General features: G+C 41.0%; 1 protein-coding gene across 1 annotated transcript; it reads right to left on the bottom strand.

Moving 5' to 3' along the window:
• Positions 1 to 246: 246 nt before the first annotated feature.
• LOC118831291 (putative homeobox protein NANOG2) lies at positions 247 to 12,897 on the bottom strand. The gene is made up of 4 exons (XM_036738593.1): positions 12,731 to 12,897; positions 8,428 to 8,696; positions 7,491 to 7,571; positions 247 to 723 (listed from the first exon to the last, which is right to left on the bottom strand). Exons 1-4 carry the CDS (start codon positions 12,762 to 12,764, stop codon positions 247 to 249), a joined length of 861 nt encoding a protein of 286 aa, XP_036594488.1. The 5' UTR covers positions 12,765 to 12,897.
• Positions 12,898 to 21,673: the final 8,776 nt, after the last annotated feature.

The following is a 21,673-nucleotide window of genomic DNA, read 5'->3' as shown; positions in this document are numbered from 1 at the left end:
TGAAGGAGAGGGAGAGAGAAAATTTGGAACCCAAAATTTAAAAAAAAAAGAATGTCAAAAATTGTTTTTCCACATAATTCGCAAAAAAATCCATAAAAATAAATATTTCAAGTGCCAAAAGAAAAGAGTTGAACTGGTTCAAAACAGGATCCAAATAGGAGGATGCTTGAGGGAAAAAGTAATTAATATGGGGGTAGAACAGACTAGAAAGTGAGGTAGAAAGTATGGTTGGGGTTTATGATGGTATTAAAGTTGAGTGAAGTCTGTATATTCCCTAGTCAATGAGTTGGCTTCAGGGTGGTCATAAACCAGGCCAGCTTGGTAATTTCCTCTATTTTGTTGCTGTTGCCAGTTATCTCTTGAGGACATACTCCAGGACTGGTCCATTCCATAGTTTGACTGAAAAGCATGAGGCTCTAAGTAAGGGTTGGAATAAGTGGGAACAACAGTTGCTTGGTAATAATAGCCAGTTGAGAACTCAGCTGTCCTCTGTTGTTGTTTATGTAAATGACAGAAGTAATTCCAGGATTGGTTGTCCATTTGAATTGCGTGAGTATTGTTATTTGTCCAAGAAACTTGCTGCAATGTAACGCCAGGCTGGGTAATGCCAGGCTGGGCAACATCGGGCTGGGCAACTCCGGGCTGGGCAACGTCGAGCTGGGCAACGTCGAGCTGGGCAACATCTAAATTCCTACTGGGGTTCATTACTGATAGGTCACATGTCTGAAAAATAAAGAGGAGGCATCATTATTTGGTACTTTGACAGACCTCCTAACCCTCCTATGTTAATATGGAAAACTGATGTGCTAACAGGGCCTATGAATAGCAAACCTAAACAATCATTCCCATTTTCCAGATAAAGAAGCTTAGGTCAGAGGTCTTAGAAATATTGTTTGTTTCAATTCAGTGAGCATTTGTTAAACACTACGTGCTCAGGATCCAAAGACAAACCAGGAAACTAGTCCCTCCATCAAGTAGACAGGGAGAAACAACAGTCTCAAAGAACACTATTAACCGAGGGAAATCAGGAAAGGCCTCTTGTACGAGGTGGCAACTGAACTGAGCCATGAGGTTAGGGAGATAAAATTGACCAGATTGGAAATGATTGAATGAATTGTAGGAGGGGAGGCACATGATATAGAGAGCAGAAAAGGAGACCTTATATTTTGCGATACAGAACCACAAAGGCATTGACAATTATCATCTGTATTGTGATTATTACCTCATAGGTGGTAGGAAGGAGACCAGTAAGGCAGCAAAGGACATCAAAAGGGAAGAGTCAGATAGGTAAGAGAAGCAGCAGTAGGCATTGACACAGGAGCCTAAGGAGAAGAGGATATCCAGGAAAGAGGGTGGTCAAATGAAATCAAATCAAGAAGCATTTTTCAAGCAGCTTCTATATGTCTGGCACTGTGCCAAGCACTTGGGATACAAAAAAAGGCCAGAGTATTTAAAAAGAAACTGTTCCTTATCTCAAGGACCTCAGATTCTAATGGAGGAGATAATATACAAATAATTATGTATGCACAAGATATTTTTGTTGTTGCTAGGTCATTTCAGTGGTGTCTGAATTTTTGTGACCTCATTTGGGGATTTCTTGGCAAAGATACCAGAGTGGTTTGCCATTTCCTTCTCCAGTTCATTTTATAGAGAAGGAACTGAGGCAAAAAGGGCTAAGTGAGTTGCTCAGGGTCACATAGCTAGTAAATGTTTGAACTCAGGAAAATGAATCTTCCCTATTCCAAGCCCAGTGTTCTATCCATTGTGCTACATATATAAGATATACACAAGATAAATTGGAAATAACAGAAGGAAGACACAAGGATTAAGTGGTATGAGGAAAGATTTCTTAGAGTACAGATTATAATGGAGATTTGAAGGAAGCCAGGGGTGAGAGATGAAGATAGAGAAAATTCCAGGTGTGGTAGACATACAGCGAAAATTCATAAGAGTCAGAAGATGGAGTATCAAAAGTTGAATAGAGGTCAGGGAGGATGAGGACCAAACACAAGGTCCTCTACGTGCATATACTAACACAGAGTACACAATAGTATTACGACCTCTGTCCCTTAGTGGGCACACTAAACCTCTAAAGAATGTGTAACATGTTCATGTTTTTGGTAGTCAATCACTGAGTCCTCACCATTCTCTCCATATGTCTCTACCATTTTGACTTCATTTGTTTCCTCTACTGCTTTTCAATGGGAATCCCCAATCACCCCCAAAATCTCTTTTCCTTTTCCCCTCCTCTAAAAATTCTGCCATTTCCAGTCTGCTAATTATCGGTCCCAGGTAACTTTATCCATACTCTTCCCCTGCTCATGCTTGATCCCTGAAAAGTCTTACTGGTAAAAACAAAAATCAGGCTTATTTAACTATCATAAATTTATATCAATCTCTTCTTCCTCCCTTACCTTTTTGAGACTAGAGTTCAAGTGACAAGATATGATGCTGTAAGTGATGTCACAGATCCCACAGAGTGAAGATATCCTGGTGACACTATGGATTAGGGCACTTGGTCTGAGTCAGGATGATCTAAGTTCAGATTTTGCCATGGAAACACTAGCTAGGTGACCTTTGGCAAGTCACATAACCTCTGTCTTTTTTAGTTTCCTCAACTATAAAATACGGATAATAGCACCTACTTCACGGTGTTGTTTTGAGGATCAAATGTGATATTGTAAAGTGTTTGGCCATTAATAAATGCTTGTTCCCTTCTTCTTTCCTTCAATTATAAGGTCTATGCAATGATTCTCAGATTTGTTTATTCGACCCCAATCTTTCTCTTGAACTCTAATCTCAAATCTCACCTGCCTACTGGGCATCTCAGACTCAATTTCCTGGTAGACAAATAATTAAACTCAACAGGTCTAAAACTCAACTTATCTTTCTGCCCAAGTCTTCACCTCTTCCTAACTATTACTGTCTAGGAGGGTACCACTATCCTCCCAGTCACCTAAGCTCCCAACCTCAGCACCATCTTCAACCATCCATTCTTTCTTATCCATTCCCCATATCCAATTTGAGGCTAAGTAGTGTCCTTTTTATGCACTATTCCTCTATCAGCTCTTGCTCCTGACTTTTGGACTTCAAAATCATGCCTCGAGTGGGTACCTTCATCTATTTCCCATAACCTCAACTTTTTTCTTTTATAGGTTTTCTTCCCCCAGTAGAAGGTAAGTTCCCTGGAGACAGGTTCCCTTTTTGTCTCCTATATTTATATCCTCAGTACTTAGCACAAAACTGGACACATATTAAGTGTTCCATAAGTGCTTGTTTCCTTCCCTCCTTTCTTCCTTCTACCTTTATAATATTCCTCACAAACACGCCTGTACTCTTTTGACAATGCCAACCACCCTGCTGTAGGTCTTCATCAACTCACCCTTAGAATAATGCAATAGGCTGCTGGCTATTGGTCTCCCTGCCTCAAATATCTCCCTACTCCGGTCCATTCTTCACTAAGCTGTTAAAGTAATCTTCCTAAAATACAGGTTTGATCACTTCACCCCTCTATTAAGTAAATTCTAGTGGTCCAGGATCAAATACAAAAGCCAACGTTTGGCTTCTTAAGCCCTTACCAACTTAGCCCCTTCCAACTTTGTCTTCTGATACTTTACCACCCCTACCCCACAACCTCCATCATCCCTCCACTCCCAACCCACAGTACCATATACTCCGCAATCTAGGGACACTGATCCTCTTTCCATTCCTTTCACAAAAGACTTCATTTCCTGACTCTATTTTCATTGGCTGTCCTCCCTGCCTGGCATTCTCTCCCTCCTCATCCTTGCCTCTTAGTTTTGCCGGATTCCTTCAAGTCTCAGCTAAAATCCTACTTCTGCAAGATCCAGTGCTACTGCTATAATGTCAAGGTGGAGGCAAGATGGCAGCTGGAAAGCAGAAACTGCCATGAGCTCTCCACCAGGTCCCTCCAAACACCTATAAAAATGGCTCTGAACAAATTCTAGAACTGCAGAACCCATGAAATAGCAGAGGGAAGCAGGGTTCCAGCCCAGGACAGCCTAGATGGTTGTAGGATAAGGTCTATGGCACAGAACTGGGAGTGGAGTGAAGCAGAGCCCAGTGTGAGCCGCGCCCGGACCAACCAGACCAGGAGCCCAGTGTTACAGGCCCTAGCACTCTGAATCAGTGAGCAGTGGCAGTTACCAGACTTCTCAACCCACAAACGCCAAAGACAACAGAGAAGGTTAGTGGGAAAAGCTGCTGGGACAGAGTGAAAGGAGTTCTCGGTTTGCCCCTGGGGGCAGCAGAGGTGATGCAGCTCTGAGGCTGCTTACAGAGCTACAGCTGCAGTTGCTTCTGGCCCCAGGCCCACATGGTGGGAGGAATTAAGCTGGAGATCTGAGTAGGAGTACAGAGCCAGCTTAGATCTGAATCCAGTCCGGGTTGGCGGTTCTTGGGGGAGGAGTAGCATTGGTGTGGCAGAGCTTGCTGTGTAGAAATAACTCTGAAAACAACAGTGCAGCCCCTCAAGCTTGGGAAAAAGTACTCTATATTGTACAACCAGTCATACCCCGATGAAAAACTCAAGGGTCAAGTAAGTTGGCTGGGAACATGGCCAGGCAGCGAAAATGGTCTCAGATTGAGACTCAGACTTTGGAATCTTTCTTTGGTGACAAAGAAGACCAAGACATACAGCCAGAAGAAGTCAACAAGGTCAAAGAGCCTACATCAAAAGCCTCCAAGAAAAACATGAACTGGTCTCAGGCCATGGAAGAGCTCAAAAAGGGTTTGGAAAAACAAGTGAGAAAAGTAGAGGAAAAATTGGGAAGAGAAATGAGAGTGAAGTGAGAAAACCATGAAAAACAAGTCAATGACTGGCTAAAGGAGACCTAAAAAAATACTGAAGAAAATAACACCTTAAAAATAGACTAACTCAACTGGCAAAAGAGCTCCAAAAAGCCAATGAGGAGAAGAATGCCTTGAAAGACAGAATTAGCCAAATGGATAAGGAAGTCCAAAAGACCACCGAAGAAAATACTACCTTAAAAATTAGATTGGAGCAAGTGGAAGCTAGTGACTTTATGAGAAATCAAGATATTATAAAACAGAACCAAAGGAATGAAAAAATGGAAGACAATGTGAAATATCTCATTGGAAAAACCACTGACCTGGAAAATAGATCCAGGAGAGATAATTTAAAAATTATTGGACTACCTGAAAGCCATGATCAAAAAAAGAGCCTAAATATCATCTTTCAAGAAATTATCAAGGAGAACTGCCCTGATATTCTGAGCCACAGGGCAAAATAGAAATTGAAAGAATCCACCGATCACCTCCTGAAAAAGATCCCAAAAAGAAAACTCCTAGGAATATTATCACCAAATCCCAGAGCTCCCAGATCAAGGAGAAAATACCGCAAACAGCCGGAAAGAAACAACTTGAGTATTGTGGAAACATAATCAGGATAACACAAGATCTAGCAGCTTCTACATTAAGGGATCGAAGGGTTTGGTATATGATATTCTGGAGGTCAATGGAGCTAGGATTAAAACCAAGAATCACCTACCCAGCAAAACTGAGTATCATGCTCCAAGGCAAAATATGGATTTTCAATAAAATAGAGGACTTTCAAGCTTTCTCAGTGAAAAGACCAGAGCTGAATAGAAAATTTGACTTTCAAACACAAGAATCAAGAGAAGCATGAAAAGGTAAACAAGAAAGAGAAATCATAAGGGACTTACTGAAGTAGAACTGTTTTGTTTACATTCCTACATGGAAAGATGATGTGCATAATTCATGAAACCTTAGTATTAGGGTAGTTGAAGGGAATATACATATACATATATAGACAGAGGGCATAAGGTGAGTTGAATATGAAGGGATCATATCTAAAAAAATAAAATCAAATTAAGGGATGAGAAAGGAATATATTGAGAGAGGGAGAAAGAGAGAGATAGAATGGGGTAAATTATCTCACATAAAAGTAGCAAGAAAAAGCAGTCCTGTAGGAAGGGAAGAGGGGGCAGGTGAGGGGGAATGAGTGAATCTTGTTCTCATCAGATTTGACCTGAGCAGGGAATAACACGCACTCAATTGGGTATCTTACCCTACAGGAAAGAAGTAGGAAGGAGATAAAAAAGGGTTGACAACAGAAGGGAGGGCAGATAGGGGGAGGAGGTAATCAAAAACAAACACTTTCGAAAAGGGACAGGGTCAAGGGAGAAAACTGAGTAAAGGGGGATAGGATAGGAAGGAGCAAATTATAGTTAGTCTTTCACAACATGAGTATTGTAGAAGGGTTTTACATAATGATACGCATGTGGCCTATGTTGAATTGCTTGACTTCTTAGGGAGGGTGGGTAGGGAGGGAAGAAGGAAGAGAATTTGCAACTCGAAATTTTAACAACAGATTTTTCAAAAAAAAAAGTTTTTGTATACAACTAGGAAGTAAGATATACAGGTAATGGGGTATAGAAATTTATCTTGCCCTACAAGAAAGTAAGGGTAAAGGAGATGGGGGGGGAGAGTGGCGTGACAGAAGGGAGGTCTGACTGGGGAACAGGACAATCAGAATATATGCCATCTTGGAGTGGGGGGTGGGGTAGAAATGGGGAGAAAATTTGTAATTCAAACTTGTGAAAAATCAATGCTGAAAACTAAAAATATTAAATTAAAAAAAATTCTATGGTGTCAGAAACAGGGAAAAAATGGAAGATGATGCCAAGATAGGATAAATATTTTCTGAACCACAGTAAATCGCAGAGTTGCATTTCCATTGTCACAAGAGTTACAAGCATATGCAACCTTGAATATACTCCCTACCCAAATCAATTAAAGTCAATTTAAGTTATTGTCAACAAAAAAATCTAGTGCTACCAATACAAGATTAATGCTTGTGCCTTCTCTCCAAGATGATCTACAATTTATATATCTTTTTGGTTCATGTTGTTTGCACACACACACACACACAATTATAGGCTCCTTGAGGGCATGGACTGTTTTTACCTTGCCTTATATCCTAAATGCTTAGCACAGTGCACGGAAAATTGTAGGTGCTTAATAAATGCTTGTTGACTTGACAATGTGGTTATGACTCATGTGTCGTGAGTTGAAGAGGACATTGGTATACTATCAGTGTCTCACATGTGCTTTTCTCCAATGGACATGCTTCTTTCCCAACCCTGGCTTCCTCACCCCAGAACTTCCAACTTCTGACTTTTATCACATGCTTATTCTCCAGAATCTAGTGTGTGGCTCAAAATGGTATAGGTGGGTCTGAAGCAGGGAGTACAGGTAGGAAGACATTTTGATGCTCCAGATAAAAGGGAAGGGGAGCCTGAAATAGGATGTAGGTGGTGTAAATGGAAAGAAGGAGTTGGATACTAGAAATTATAGTTAGATGTAGAAGTGACAATATTTGGCAGCTAATTAGATATGGGAGGCAAGGGTGAGAGAGAAGTCAAGGAGGACCCCAAGAAACGATCAGGCTATGTCTTTCTTGAGTAACACCTAAGGAATATCCTTACTTTTGATAACTGAAATTCCTGGGCTGAAACATTCATCTGTTTTTTCCTCTTCATTCTCATATTCTGGAACCATTTTCTTACCTGTCAAGGATGTAAGAGCAGAGATTTTTTTTTTTTAAATAAAAGCTGACAGAAAAGGGTGAGCAAGGTCACAGGATCAGAGAGGATGGCCAGAATAGGGTAGTTATAATCAGGCAAAATACATTTTTCTGAGACATATCCTAAAGAGGAAAAATATTAAGTCACAAGTCTCGAACAATTTCTAGAGACCAATTAAAACCTATACATTTGTGAGGCAAATTTTTTTTTCTATAAATTCTATAAATTGGGAGATAAAGTTTAAGAAGAAAAGAACTTTTTAATGTCAGAGTGAACTATGTTGAAGGAGAAAGTCAGATAGCTTTTGCTATAGTAACAAATGGCAAGAAAAATGATGATCAGAGGTGCATGAATCTTTCTCCAATGGGAGCTTAGGGTCTATGATGGTAACTCAGGTTAGGAACCAAAGAGGCAAGGAAGTGGGCTGGTGTTTAGGGGTAAAATGCAAATAAGCCAATCTAAGAAAGGCAGAAGACAAAGAAGTAAGAGAAGACATGGTTGTGTCCAAATCTTAGCTCCTATCCTGGTATACAAATCTTAGTGCTGAAAAGAACCTTTGGGAACAATTTCCAGTCCCCTCATTTTCAGTTGAGCAAAACAAAAGTCAAGTCATGGAGATATGACTAGAACCCGTATCTCTGGGCAACCAGACCAGTGTTCTTTCTACCGCCCCCATGACAGGTTACAAAGGGACACTGGTAGCCCTTGTCCTCCGAGGCTCTCCAAGAAGATACCCTATAACATCTCTCAATTTAAAACCAAGTCAAACCAAACCTGGAATACTTTCTTATTCATTGCAAAACTTTGCACTTTGAACCTTTGAAGGGCCCCTACTCACCTGACCGCGGGTGAGCCCCAGTTTTCTAGATATGTGTCCCATCTGTGAGGGATCAAGATATGCATTCTGATTGAAATAAGTGTGCAGTTCCTTAAGTTGTGCTTGGCTGTAGGCTGTCCTCTTCCTGACTTTATTTTCCTTATTGGAACCATCATTTAAGGATCTGGACTTAGGTTCCACTGTTGAGCTTCCCATGAGTCTGTCAGTATCACTGGATTCGGAGTTGGGTTCCACTGTTGAGCTTCCCATATCACTAAATATCCATGGTCCTGAAACGGGAAAAGAGTAACATAACAAAATTGTCAGAAGTCAGCCTTCCAGCTACTTTCCCAAAAACTAGTTGGATATCTGTACTGGGGGAACTTACCCACCATCAAAACTGCTTCTGGAAGGGCAAAAAGGAAACCTTATCACTGAATGCCAATATAAGACACTTACTAGGAAATCTTAGGAAATCAGGTAGGGGTAATATTTGTATTGTTTAATAAACAACATGAACTAATATTTGCATGCATTTGATTAATAAAGTTTGATTGCTAGTATTGCTAAGTATTAGTGTCATCAGTGTTTCTGTGTAAGAGCAGTCACACAGAATCCCCTGAACTTGTGTTAGTCATGAGTGCATGGTAAGGAAGATAGCCCAGAAGGAGCACTGTAGGTGCTTATGTGCTTATGTAGGTCTTATGTGATTTTTCTCCTGCTCACATGGATAATATAGACCAGCAGCAAGACCTGAACCCAGTTCTTCCTAATTCCAAGGCTTCCTTATGCTATGCATTATACCATATTACCTTTTTTTTAATGGCAGAAAGCACTGTGTAAAATATTTTGCACGTATTTATAGATCTGAATCTTGTCCCTTGTGTGATGGGAGCAATAATTTAACCCTTCCCCCCCTCCCTCCCATAAAGGTTAGAATGGTTTTTCCTTGAAAAGTATTGAGACATTCCTTGGGATTTAGTTGGCTCTGGGGCCCAAGGACTCAGGACTGCTGACATTTCCTCATTGCCTGAGCACTAAACCGACTAGCTAGGAAGTGTTGGAGCCAAATCCAAACTCAGGTCTTCCTGACTTCAGGGCCCAGTGCTCTATTCATTTCCCCCCAGGTAAGAATCCTTGACTCCTCACTCTCTCCCTACCTCCCTACCACACACAATAGCCTGCTTCTTGGTCCCCTTTTTACAAGTCTCTTCCCCCTCCACTCTAGACTCCACTCAGAAGCCAAAGTGATTTTCCTAAAGACCAGGTCTGACCACATCAACCACTTACTAAATAATCTCCAGTGGCTCTCTATCACTTCCAAGATCAGATAGAAAGACCTCAGTCATTGAAAGCACTTCCTAATCTCCCCACTGCCTTTCTGTCTTCTCACATCTCAACTCTGACATTCCTCCTCCACCCTGTGATCCAGTGACGGGGTCTGGGAAGTTCTTCCAATTCAACAAATTGTTTATTAAGCACCTAGTAGGTGTCAGGTAAGTGCTAAATGCTAGAGAGACAATTAATCAACAGAAAGACAATCTGTGCCCTCAAGGAGTTTATAACCTAATCAAGGAAAACAATACACAAAAGGAGGCAGGAAAACTGGGAGGGATAGGCAGAGGGAGGGGAGAGGGAGCAGAGCGGGGAGGGAGAGGCGGGTGGGGTGGGGAGGGAGGCAGAGCAGAACAAGACAAGTGGAGTGGTCATTCTCACAAAGCACTTTCTTTTCCCAACTCCAGCTTTTTTGCTGGAGTTTCCCAAATCTAGAATGCTCTTCCTCCTCCTCCTCCTCCTCCTCTCTACTTATTGCTTTCCCCAGCTTCTGTGGAGTCCCAGGTAAAATCCTACGGGAAACCTTTCCTAATCCTCTTTAAATCCCAGTGCTTTTCTTTCGATTATTATCATTTCCAAATTAGTTGTTTGGCCTTTCTTTGTATCATGGGTATTAAGCATTGTGTCTGGCACGTGGTAGGTACTTAATAAATATTTATTGACTGATTGACATATTCCTTAAGTCCTGGCAGAAGGATATGTCTTTAGGAGGCATTCAGTAGATAGGTGTTGAGTGAATACGTTACAAAATACAGCTTAGATCTAGCCACCCACTGTTATCTCAGGTGAGGCACCTCCCAGGATCATACATTTATGGATAATGTACAGTCTAATAAATCCACCTTACCTCAGTTATCCTCTCCCTCCCTACCATTCCTCCACCGGTAGATAGTGGGGGGAATAGTTTGCCTTTAGGGCAAATGGATACAGTGTCTGGGCCTGGAGTCAGGAAGACTATCTTCCTGAGTTCAAATCTTGCCTCAGACACTTTTAGCTGTGTGACCCTGGGCAAATCCCTTAATTTTGTTTGCCTCAGTTTCCTCATTTGTAAAATGAACTGGAGAAGGAAATGGCAAACCATTCTAGGATCTTTGCCAAGAAAACCCTAATTGGGGTTACAAAGAGTTGGACAGAGTGGGAAAAAAATGACTGAATGAATTAAGTTTGCAGAGGGTTCCACCCATCTCCCTTTGTTCCTCTCTAAGGCTTTAGGTAGAGGACCAAGAGTGGCTGCCTTACCCAATTTAGGAAATGTCCCTTAGGTAATATGTAATTATTTAATTGTAATTTAATTGGATTATGTTTAAAGACCTGGAAGGAAGCGAAGGCAGTGATATGCTGGAACCTCAGGGAGCCAAATTTAAAATTTTTCATTTACACCAAGAAAATACTATAAATTGGGTCTTGATTTGTTGTTTTGTTTATGGTCTAGACTTAAGAAAGTGCTAAGTACTCATGATGGAGAACAAGTTAATAACGCAGAAGAATCTTAAAAGTATACTCCGTATATTTACTTGCTTTTTTTTTTTTTTTTTGCAGACCATTTACCAACCTCTCCTGTCTTAGAGATGTCTAGTCTGACTTAGTTTATAAATGAGAAAACTGAAATCTAGGGAGCAGAAGGGACTTGAGCAAGGTCCAAAAGCTAGGGAGTGGGCAAAGCTGAAACTAGAACTCAGGTCCCTAGGCTCCAGGTCTAGCCTCTTCTGAAGTCCCTCCTCCCCCTTCCCCTCCCCCTCCCCCATTTAATGAGTTCATTAAACACCTATTGTGTGAAAATCTCAGGGGATAGAAACATAACAAGTACAATAATCTTTCTGAATGGAGCTTACGTGGGTGGGGGAGCAGCTAGATGGCAAGGGGATAAAGCAGCTCCTAGAATCTGGAAGTCCCAAGTTCAAATCCAGCCTCAGACACTAACTTCATGACCTTGGACAAACCATTTAATCTCTATCTGCCTCAGTTTTCTCAACCAGAAACTATCCCAATAGAGGCAATAGAAGTACCTACCTTCCAGGGTTGCAGTAAAGAACGAATGAGATATTTGTAAAGTGCTGTCTGGCACATAGTAGGAACTACATAAGTAATATTATTACTTTCATTCTCTAACTCGGGAGTCTTTTATAAACTGCAAAGTTCCTAAGAAATCTCTGGGCCAATCGGGCCCGGGAAGTTAGACAACCACCCAGAACAGTCACATTCTTCAGCCTCTACTGCTAACATTTCCCCCTGCAGTTTGGGATGGAGAGTGAGGATGTGGGAAGAAGAAGTACTTGGGAGGGCAGAAAATATAATTCCTTCCCCGGAAGGATTTGTTTCCTTGAGAAACCAACCAACCATCTCTGGTTCTGATATCAGCCTTAGACTGGCTTGTGTGGTCAGCGGGAGACGCCTCCCCTTCACATGTAAAGTAAGCTGGCCTCCAGCCTGCTCTACTGTGACTTCAATTTGTACTAGCCTTCTGGAGTCCCAGGATCCGCCTTTCAAATTATATAATCCCAGTCAAACTCTGATGTCAGACAAAAAGCCTTCTTTATCCATTGGAGAAGGGAAACTAGATACAGTGCTGGGGTTTCTTCTAGTACCAAGAAGACCTAAGGCATCAAGACTAAGTCTTGATACGTGTGGTCGTGGCTAGACAAAAAGCCAGGCAGTAACTTGCAGCCATAGCAACGAGGGGGTAATAGCAACAAGACAAGTTTGTCTGGTGAAAATGACCTGAACATGGTTCCTGCAGGTGCTTGTCCAAGTTCAGGAATCACCTGAGGCTGGCTTGAGCCAATTCTGTACTTTAGCGGCAGCAAAGTTCATCTAAAGAGTGAGTGCAAAGGATTGTTACGCCAAGTTCAGAGCACAGTTTACTTGCTGGACCTTAGCTGTGGAAAACAGGGTGTCTCCTAATAGTAAAAAGAGAAGGGTGGTCTTGTCTTGGGGATCCTGACATCCCACACTTAGGTCCTTAGTAGCTGAAAAATCAAGAAGTGCTTACCTGAGTTTGAAGGAGAGGTCCCGGAGCAGTCCATAGTTTCCACAGGGAATTATATTCTTCTTTAACCTGCTTTGAGGATGAGCCAGGAGGTGAACTGAGCTGAGCTGGAGTGGAGTAGGCTAGGCTGGGCTGGGCCAGGCCGAGCAGAACTAAGCCAAACCAAAGAGGACCGGTGAAGGAGGATCCTTCTATAAATACCCATTCTCACTTTTTCAATCAAGGTAGAAGGAAGGAGGTACTTAAGTGGAAATGGGCGGGGCAGAAAAACAAACAAACTCTTGAATACCACAAATTAAGTGTAAATCTATATTTTCTTTCCCTCTTGATGTCTTCAGACAATATTAAGATGGTTTTTTTTTAACTTTTTCTTAATGAGGCCACTTGGAATAGTGGATAGTAGAAAACCACCAAAAATCCAGGTGTGAAAGTTTGTACAAAATCCTGACCCTAATAATCACTAGATGTGTGAACCTGGGCAAGCTATCTAACCTTTAGGGAGCACCCTCTCTAAGACTTGTAGAAAAGAGTATAGACCTGATCCAGGAGTTCACTATAATAATTTCCTAACCCCATCTTTTATCAAAAGGGTGAAATGATGTTGAAGGGCAGCATGAAGGTTGAGATCACATACAAAATAGAGATTTTATTCATACCTGTGGCAGGCACTGTGCTAAGCCCAAAGATGTGTCAGGATCCCCATGCCAAGACCACCCCTCTCTTTTTACTATTAAGAGACACCCTGTCTTCCAGAGCTTAGTCTCAGCAAGCAAGGTCTGTCCTGAGCTTGGCACAAAAACAATCCTTTGTGCTCATCCTCTGGATGAACTCAGCCACAGTAAAATCCCAAAATTGTTTCATACCAGCCCTAGGTAGTTCCTGAGCTCTGACAAGTACCTTCAAAAGCCACATTCAGGTCATGAAGCCCTGCCATGAATCAAACTGCTCTCATAGTTGCTGTTACCCAACATTGTCAGGGCTGCGGCTCACTGCATAGCCATTGGTATAAGTATATATATGTATATGTACATGTACATATATATATATATATACATATATATGTGTGTGTGTGTGTGTGTGTGTGTGTGTGTGTGTATATACACAGAGAGAGAGAGAGATTTTCCCACCTGCTAAGTAACAAAAGAGGCCTCACCACCACATTGATCTAGTTTCCCTCCTCCAACAAAATAAAGAGAGGTTTTTGCTTATGACCACTGTTAGGTTTTTGGTTTTATTTTGTTTTTAACTGTGATTGTGATCACCTGTGTGAGGTCATTGATATCTTCAGGGTTAACAGTGGTTTCATAACCTCTGTGACTCTTTGGTCATTTGTTTTCAGAGTTGACAGATATAAAAACAGGCAAAAGATTGTTCCCTGCCCTCAGAGCTCACAATCTAATGGAGAGATAACAAGCAAACAAGCATGTACAATAAAGTTATATAAAGGAGAAATAAGAAATTAAGGAGGGAAGGCACTAGAATTAAGAGGGTTTGGGAAAGGGCTCTTGTAGAAGACGGAACTTTATTTGGGGCTTAATGGAATCCAGGGAGGTAAGTAGGCAGAGCAGAGGAGCAAGAGCATTTCTAGGCATGAGGGATAGCCAGAGAAAATGTCTGAGTCTAGAAATGGGAGTATTTTGTTCAAGGAATGGCCAGGAGACCAAAGTCACTGCATTGAAAATTGTGTGTATAGGAATAAAATGTAAGAAAACTGGAAAAATGTGTAGGTTATGAAGGGCTTTGAATGCCAAACAGAACATTTTGTATTTGATCCTGTAGGTGATAGGGAGTCACTGGAGTTTATTGAGTAAGGGGCTGAAATGGTCAGATCTCCATTTCAGGAAAATCACTTTTTGTGCTGAGTGAAAATGACACCGAGGTTAGTAGCCTAAGGAATTACAAGGATGCCATCTATGGTAATAGAAAAATGAGGAGGTGGAGGAGGATTCCTTGTCCCTACTATCTCAGGGATGGCATAAAGGTAGTGGCCCAGACAAACAGTGAAATATACACCCTCTTTGAAGGCATAGTGCTTCTGGAAACCTAAGTTTACCCGGGATTTGCAGACAAAGGGACTACCACAGTAGCTACCATGTTGCTGGTGGAACAATGGGACCGACAGAGAACATGAACCAGAATCAAAAGTGAATATCTTTAAAGATTAATTAATAGAAATTAATTAATAGAAATGCCTATTCCTGATGAGAAAGGTGGAGTTATAACTATATTGAAACTCAAAGGAGAGTTTCAGCAGCCGGTTCTAACTAGAAATGGTTAATTAAGGTTAATTAAGCCTTAATTGTATCAGTGCTGTGTACATAACAGGAGCCAAGCCTTTTCTGTCATCATCTGACTCAAAATGACAATTCCTCAGAGTTCAGTCTATTTTCAACTTCTGACCCATTGGGATATTCTAGCTATATCGAAGACAGTCAAATAAACAGCCCCTAAATAGTGTAATTGGGAGGATGGAGTGGGATATTTAGTCATTTTAGGTTCTAGCCTTCTCCTTAGGGATTGCATTCACTTTTAAATTAGGGTATACACAATGTTCCAGATCTTCCCCAATGAAATGTGTGCACTCAGGGTCTTTCTATTTCCTAAACAAAGGGAAGGTGGTTGTACAGAGAAGGGGCCAGAGAGGAATTTCCAGATAAGGGGCTATTTCAATCCTGGGCCAAGGAGGACAATCATTGTCTTTAGCCCCTAATAATACAAGACATATCCATGATCTGCACTCCCTTGAGGGTTTCCACAATTGAAATGTTAGACAAGAAATGAGCAACTCTCTATTCAGTTCTCCCCTTCTGTCCAGGAATAGGTATTACTTAGACTACTGTAGTCTTGTTAGAATTTACCAATACACTTTCCTTATTATCTGAATCAAGATCTAATTTCCACTTCATATGGGTCCTCTTCTGGCACCAACTATTCATCTATAGCCAAAGGATGGGCCCTTGGCAGAATTCACTTCCTTGGCTCTCCATCACTCCTGTTTTCCTACTCAGAAGGGAATCTGGTTAGTTTCCCTATGGACAGCCAGCAGTTGTGCTGTATTATCTTTGCTGAGCCCTGACTATTCTCTGGGGCTGTTGTGTAGACCAGCAAATTCACCAAAATTTCAGCTCTTTAATAAGGGATAACTCAATACCAGTCTGTTAGTTTGTGCTCTTTCTAGCCACTGAGACTCCTGCCCTAGGGATGAGCAGGCTTCATTGGTGTGTGACTGAGTACCTAACCTACTGTAGCTAGCTTACCCCCAGATTCAAATGTTGCTTCACATTCCATCTGGATGTCTACTCAGGCTAAATTGCCATTTTTCCTACTTCCATATATATCATATCCCTACTCAATAAACTCCAGTGGCTCCCTGTTTTGCTGCTCAGTCATTTTTCATTACCAGCCTTGACTTTTATCTTGCCACTGGACTCTGATGACTCTGAAGGAAAGAGTGAGGCTGATGAATTTTCACAACTCTGCCACACTTAAATCCAATTCACATACAAGTAAAGATGTCATAAGATGGTACTCTTCTAGGACAAAGGACGAACAACAATCCCTCATAGATAGTTATATATAGATATGTGTATATACACATATACATGTATACATATACATACGCATATTGACTTCCTTCTATGAGAATGCAAGTTTGTCCAGGACACAGTCTGTCTCACTTTTATATTTGTATTTCCATTGATTAGCACAATGCCTGGCATATAGTAAACACTAATTTTTTTTATTCATTCATTCAGCATCATAGCAAGATTCTATCCACTGACAGAAGCTCCTGACAGTCAAGTCAAGCATCACACTTATGTTTATTACTCTGACTTCTGAGCTGAAGACAGTAGGTTTCTTGCAAGTGGTTTCTAATGCAACATGCCTGTGAAACCTGGGCAGTCTACCCGTGCCATGGCAGGAAACTGAGTCGCTTCCATCTGAATTGTCTTAGGAAGATTCCGAAGATCACCTGGCAGGAGAAGGTACCAGATGCTGTGGTCCTTACTCGAACTAAATTGCCAAGCATTCAAACTCTGCTGGCCACGTTGTTCAAATGTAAAACATACACTCTCAAAAAAGACTATTTTGTGGAGAGCTCACACAGGGCAAGCATTCACATGGTGGTCAGAAGAAGCGATACAAGGACACCCTCAAGGTCTCTCTCAAGAACTTTGGAATTGATTGTGTGACATGGGAGACATTGGCACAGGACTGCTCAGCACGGCATTCTCACATCAGAGAAGGTGCTGTGATCCATGAGCAAAGCAGAATTGAAACAGCTCAAAGCAAACTCAGGATGCACAGTTAGGAGTATCTACCCCAAATGTTCACATGGACTAACCCTATAGTATGAGAGCCCTCTTTGGGTGTCAGTTTTTTCACCTATAAAATGGAGATAGAAATGTAAGTACCTACATCACAGAGTTTTTGCAAGATTCAAATGAGACTATATACACTTACACACATACATCATAGAAGGTGTCCCAAAATTCTTAGGACAGCTTTAAAGCATCCTAAGACAGGTTGTTAGGTGGTACAGAGGATAGAGCATTGGCCCTGGAGTCATGAGTGCCTGAGTTCTAATCCAGCCATGGATACTTAGCTGTGTGACCTAGGCAAATTATTTAACCCAGATTGCCTCAAAAAAAAATTCTGTAAGAAAGCTGGCATTTCACAGACCCAATCATGGGGAAAGGGGAGTTAATCAAGGTTTAAACTGACTACAAAAAATTCCTGCCATGCAGTTAATCAAGTTTTGAACTGACTATAAAAAATTCCTGCCACCACACAACCCCTTTGTAAGGCTCTAATTATTCTCTTGTTTGAATCATGGGGAGGGAACAAGCATTTATTAAGCCTCATTATGTTCCAGGCACTGTGCTAAGCGATTTACAAATATTATCTCATTTGAATCAGAAAGAAAGTAAAGTGTTGGAGGAAAAATGATACCTCTGATCTTAGAAGCCTCCGTAGACCTATAAACCCAGTTCAGTAAGTCCAATGAATCCAAGAATAGGAATATAGATGGAGCTGAAGAAAGGCAAGACAAAAGACAGGGAATGGACAGCTTTAGCAGTAGAGACAGGAGGAATGTCTTGAACAGGGGTTATGTTGCTGACACTCCCTTGATTACAGTCTCCTTTTCCCACTCCATACCTTCTGAATGTCTTATCAGAAGATGGATTACTCTTTTGGACTAAGTAAACCCGCTTTTAAAGGTCTGTGAAGTGTGGCCTATCACTTCTTCATTCTGCAGCATCGCCTACCCACTGATTCACTCAAAAGGCCTGAATTTGTCCATCATAAAAGGGAACAAAGTAGTCATAACATTCTTATGGTTAAGGCATGCAGAAGTGTGACCTATATTACAGGAGCTGAAGGAGAAATGTAGAAATGACTAGGGTCGGAAAGCAGAGTAGTCAACTTCAGTTCAATTTAGGAAAGGTGACCTGTAACCTGTGAAGATGCATGTCATATGGCCATAGGCTTTTCTTTAGGTTCACTGTTGACAAAGAGGTTGCCTAGAGTCTGAAAGTATGTGTATATGAGAAAGAAATTTTTTCTATTATATTAACAAGCAATTATTAAATTGAGATTCAGGCCTTTTCTTTTCCTGTTTCCTCATTTAGGGCTCAGCCCTTGTAGAAGGTCAGTCAGTCTCTGAGGACCTGGCTGATTGATGAGATTATCTTCAACCCTCAGGGAATATGCTCTTTAATCTTGGGCCAGACCCCACCTAACCAGGATAGAGGCGAGTGTAAAAAGAATCCAATCTGGGTGAGTTCTTGCCTTAAGGAGAACAGTCCTGCCCTTGTACCCGTCTGTTAGAATTTAGGGTGACCCAGCTCATGAAGGAAAAAACTAACCAGAGTGTTTTGGGTGGAGATGGATTCCCCTGTCTAGATTGCTGGAGGTGCCGATCAAGCCATGTTCTCAGTAGGAGGAGCTTGAATGGGATGGATAATTGTGAAGACTTCACAGGGTATGTCTAATGGAGAGGTTTTGGAATTTGATTTGGCTTTGTGATTTTGGAAGGTGAGGGCCTGGAACTGTGGGCGTGCCCTTCCCCCTCTCTCTCAGATGTTAGAAGATAATGAACTTCCTGTGAGCTATCTGTTCTCTGTTTCAGGAAGATCTCTCCTCCCCACCACCCCCACCCCATTTCTTCTCCTAGACTTTCAGATGCCACCCTGGCAGTTGAGTTCTGATAGGTAAAAACCTGAATGGACCGGATCAACCTTGGTCCTCTGTGTAGTTTTCACACCTAGACTGTTAAGCCCACCTCCCAGCCAATGGTGAGAAGGGATAGAGGTGGGTGGGAATCTTTTCATTAAAGAGTACAAATTAGGGCAGGTTCCCTTTTACCTTGCGTCCTTCAGTATGGAGGTGTGCCCAAATCTTGCAAGATTTGTTTCTCTTAAAGATGTCTCTCCTATTATTTAAAAATCCTGTCCCATACAGATTGGAGGTCCCACCGAGATTTGCACTGGGCAGGTACTGGACTCAGTGCTTAGCCAGCGTGCACCGGAGACTTCTCCGACTAGCTGAGAGCCTGAGGGCAGGCCTGGTCTCACTGGGGAGTCACAAACTTGGAGGAGAGGAACTCAGAGAAGCAAAGCAAAAAGGGGGAAATTTGAGTGCACTATGAGCTGAGTGGAAATCGGCTGGCTGTGAAATTTTCAGTCGCGAACAGTCATACGCTGTGTGACCCAGGGTAAGTCCTCAGTGTCCTCTGTCTTTGCGATCCAAGAGTGTCGACTGATAGATTTAAGGACTCTAAGAAGACACTGGGGGACTGAGCTAAGATTGCGAGGTCTTAGGAAAAAACCAAGCCACCTGGCCTTGGAGTGCCAGAGGACTGGAATTTGTGGGGTTTCTAACCTGGAGACAATGACAACCTGTCTCGTGTAAATTGGTTGCAAATCTCAGCGCTTGGACAGCCCTGATGTGCTGTACCAAAGTAGAAAGGAATGGCCATAGAAAGAGCTCTTAATTTGACTCAGGTGGGGAAAATGGGTTTCCCCTGGTAATGTTGGAAGTGGGTCTGAATTCGAATTTGAAATTGTTCATGTGAAATGTCTGTCTAACTAATGTTTTGTCTGTGTTTTTTTGTTCTATGTTCAGGTAAAATGTTTAACTCTAGGAGACTGAAATGGGCTCCTTTGGTATGAAAATTCTTAGATAAGGAATCAGAGCTGAAGCGACCACTTTAAAGAGGTCTGCTTAGGATGTGATTAAAATTGTTGGTCATTTTAATCTTCAAGTTTTAAGGTAAAAAGAAAGCAGTTGGGAAAAGGAAAAGTATGTAATTTATTATTTACTTGAAATGTTTGAGATAGTTTGGCTCGAGATTAGGGAAGAAAGATTGAAATTGGAATGCAGAGGCTAAAAGTTAAAGTTGGGAAAGAGAGAGAAGCTGGGGGGCGGGGTTGTTGCTCTTAGCTGCCATGTGCTCCTGGCCACACCTTCCCCCACCCTCCACATTGAAAGACTCTGGGGAGCTGAAGCTAAAAGAAACTTGTAACCTGATTGGGAAATAGGGCTGATTAGTTAGTGATGAAAGGTTTTATTGAATCTGGGTATTTACTATAAGAAAGATTTTGATTTGTATAATCATCAAGCTTTGCCCATGTAAGGTATGACTGAATTTTGTTTTTACGGAGATTATATAAAATCATGATTTGAAGCCATATGCTAATGGCTAGGAATAGGAAATTAGCATATCTGATTTGCTTCTTTGTTCTTAGAAAGGCTTCCAGCCCAAATGTAATACACCTAGGGAAAAGCCGTTAGCAGCTGAAAGGAATTTTTCCCTTCCACCTTATCTGAGAAAGCAGGATGAAGGGGAAACAGAAAAATATTTTAGCTTGGTAGAAAGAATGAGTGGGGGAGTTGCAAACCCATGTGCTCTTAAGAACCATTCCCTCTTATCTTTCTTAAGAGTCCAAAAGGTTTTTTTGAAGAGAAGTGCCTGTACCCCTTCCCCCTCAAAATCCTTTTAGGCATTTTGTTAATTGCCAATATGCATAAGACGAAGCTTGGAGAAAGAGGAGTGCAAATAGTTTTTCTTTTCTTTTATAAGTTCATTCATGGCCAGGCAAATATTCCTAATACTTGGGTCAGAGGTAGTGGGTGCTGAAGAATATACAGCTAAATAAATAAAGTGTATTTAAGATATTAATGTATGTTATGCATGTATTTATATTAATGTATTAATATAGAAATACCAGAAGTAACAGGATCAATAATTCCTATATGTGATAATCTGGAAATGCAATTGATGTCATCTGAAATTTAGTGTTTCTGTATTTCTAAAATTATATTGTATTTCTAAAATTCTCTTAGATTGTGTAATTTGAGAAGACCATTATGTGATTTTAATCTGAGGTTGATAGATGTGAATTGGGTGCTTTTAAAGGATGTGATGAAAATTTGATGATTTTAAACTGTCATATTTGGTTTAGAAATGTACTTACCTAGACTGAAATGAGTAGTTCAAATTTTACATACATAATAATGTTTGGGGCATTATTATATTTCTATAGTATAAATTTTGTTAGAGTTGTATTAGCTTAAGAAGTTGGACAATTGCTGTAACCTAAGAAATAACTTTCAAGTTTTGTCTGGAAGTTCAGTTGAAATTGTTTTTGCTATAAACCAAGTATTTATACAAAGGCCTTGTTGGGTCCTCTTGTAATCTCTGTCAATTCAGGATACATTGTGAACTGTTAAAATGTGGTTTTATAAACAGTAATCTTTTCTTTTACAATGCTAAGAGTATTGGGCCTTAGAAATTAAAATGTTACCACTAGTGATTAAAATAATTCCTCTTATAATCTAGATGTTGTTAGATTAAAAATTGTACTTAATTAAGAAATTGAGGTCGTTAACTGAACCAAGGACATTTGGATATTCAATCTTGTTTAAAAGTTTTCAGCGTAG

The sequence above is a fragment of the Trichosurus vulpecula genome, chromosome 1 (genome assembly GCF_011100635.1).
Source record: "Trichosurus vulpecula isolate mTriVul1 chromosome 1, mTriVul1.pri, whole genome shotgun sequence".
Lineage (NCBI taxonomy): Eukaryota > Metazoa > Chordata > Mammalia > Diprotodontia > Phalangeridae > Trichosurus > Trichosurus vulpecula.
Note: the sequence above shows the minus strand (reverse complement) of the source record. Positions and strands in the feature narration are given on the sequence as shown.

What these genes read in the sequence shown, in the direction of transcription:
- LOC118831291 (XM_036738593.1), bottom strand. Translation starts at nt 12,764, where the DNA reads ATGGACTGCTCCGGGACCTCTCCTTCAAACTCAG. An exon ending in GACCTCTCCTTCAAACTCAG is followed by an intron (nt 8,697 to 12,730) that starts GTAAGCACTTCT and finishes TTCCCGTTTCAG; the next exon opens with GACCATGGATATTTAGTGAT. An exon ending in TGGGGCTCACCCGCGGTCAG is followed by an intron (nt 7,572 to 8,427) that starts GTGAGTAGGGGC and finishes CATCCTTGACAG; the next exon opens with GTAAGAAAATGGTTCCAGAA.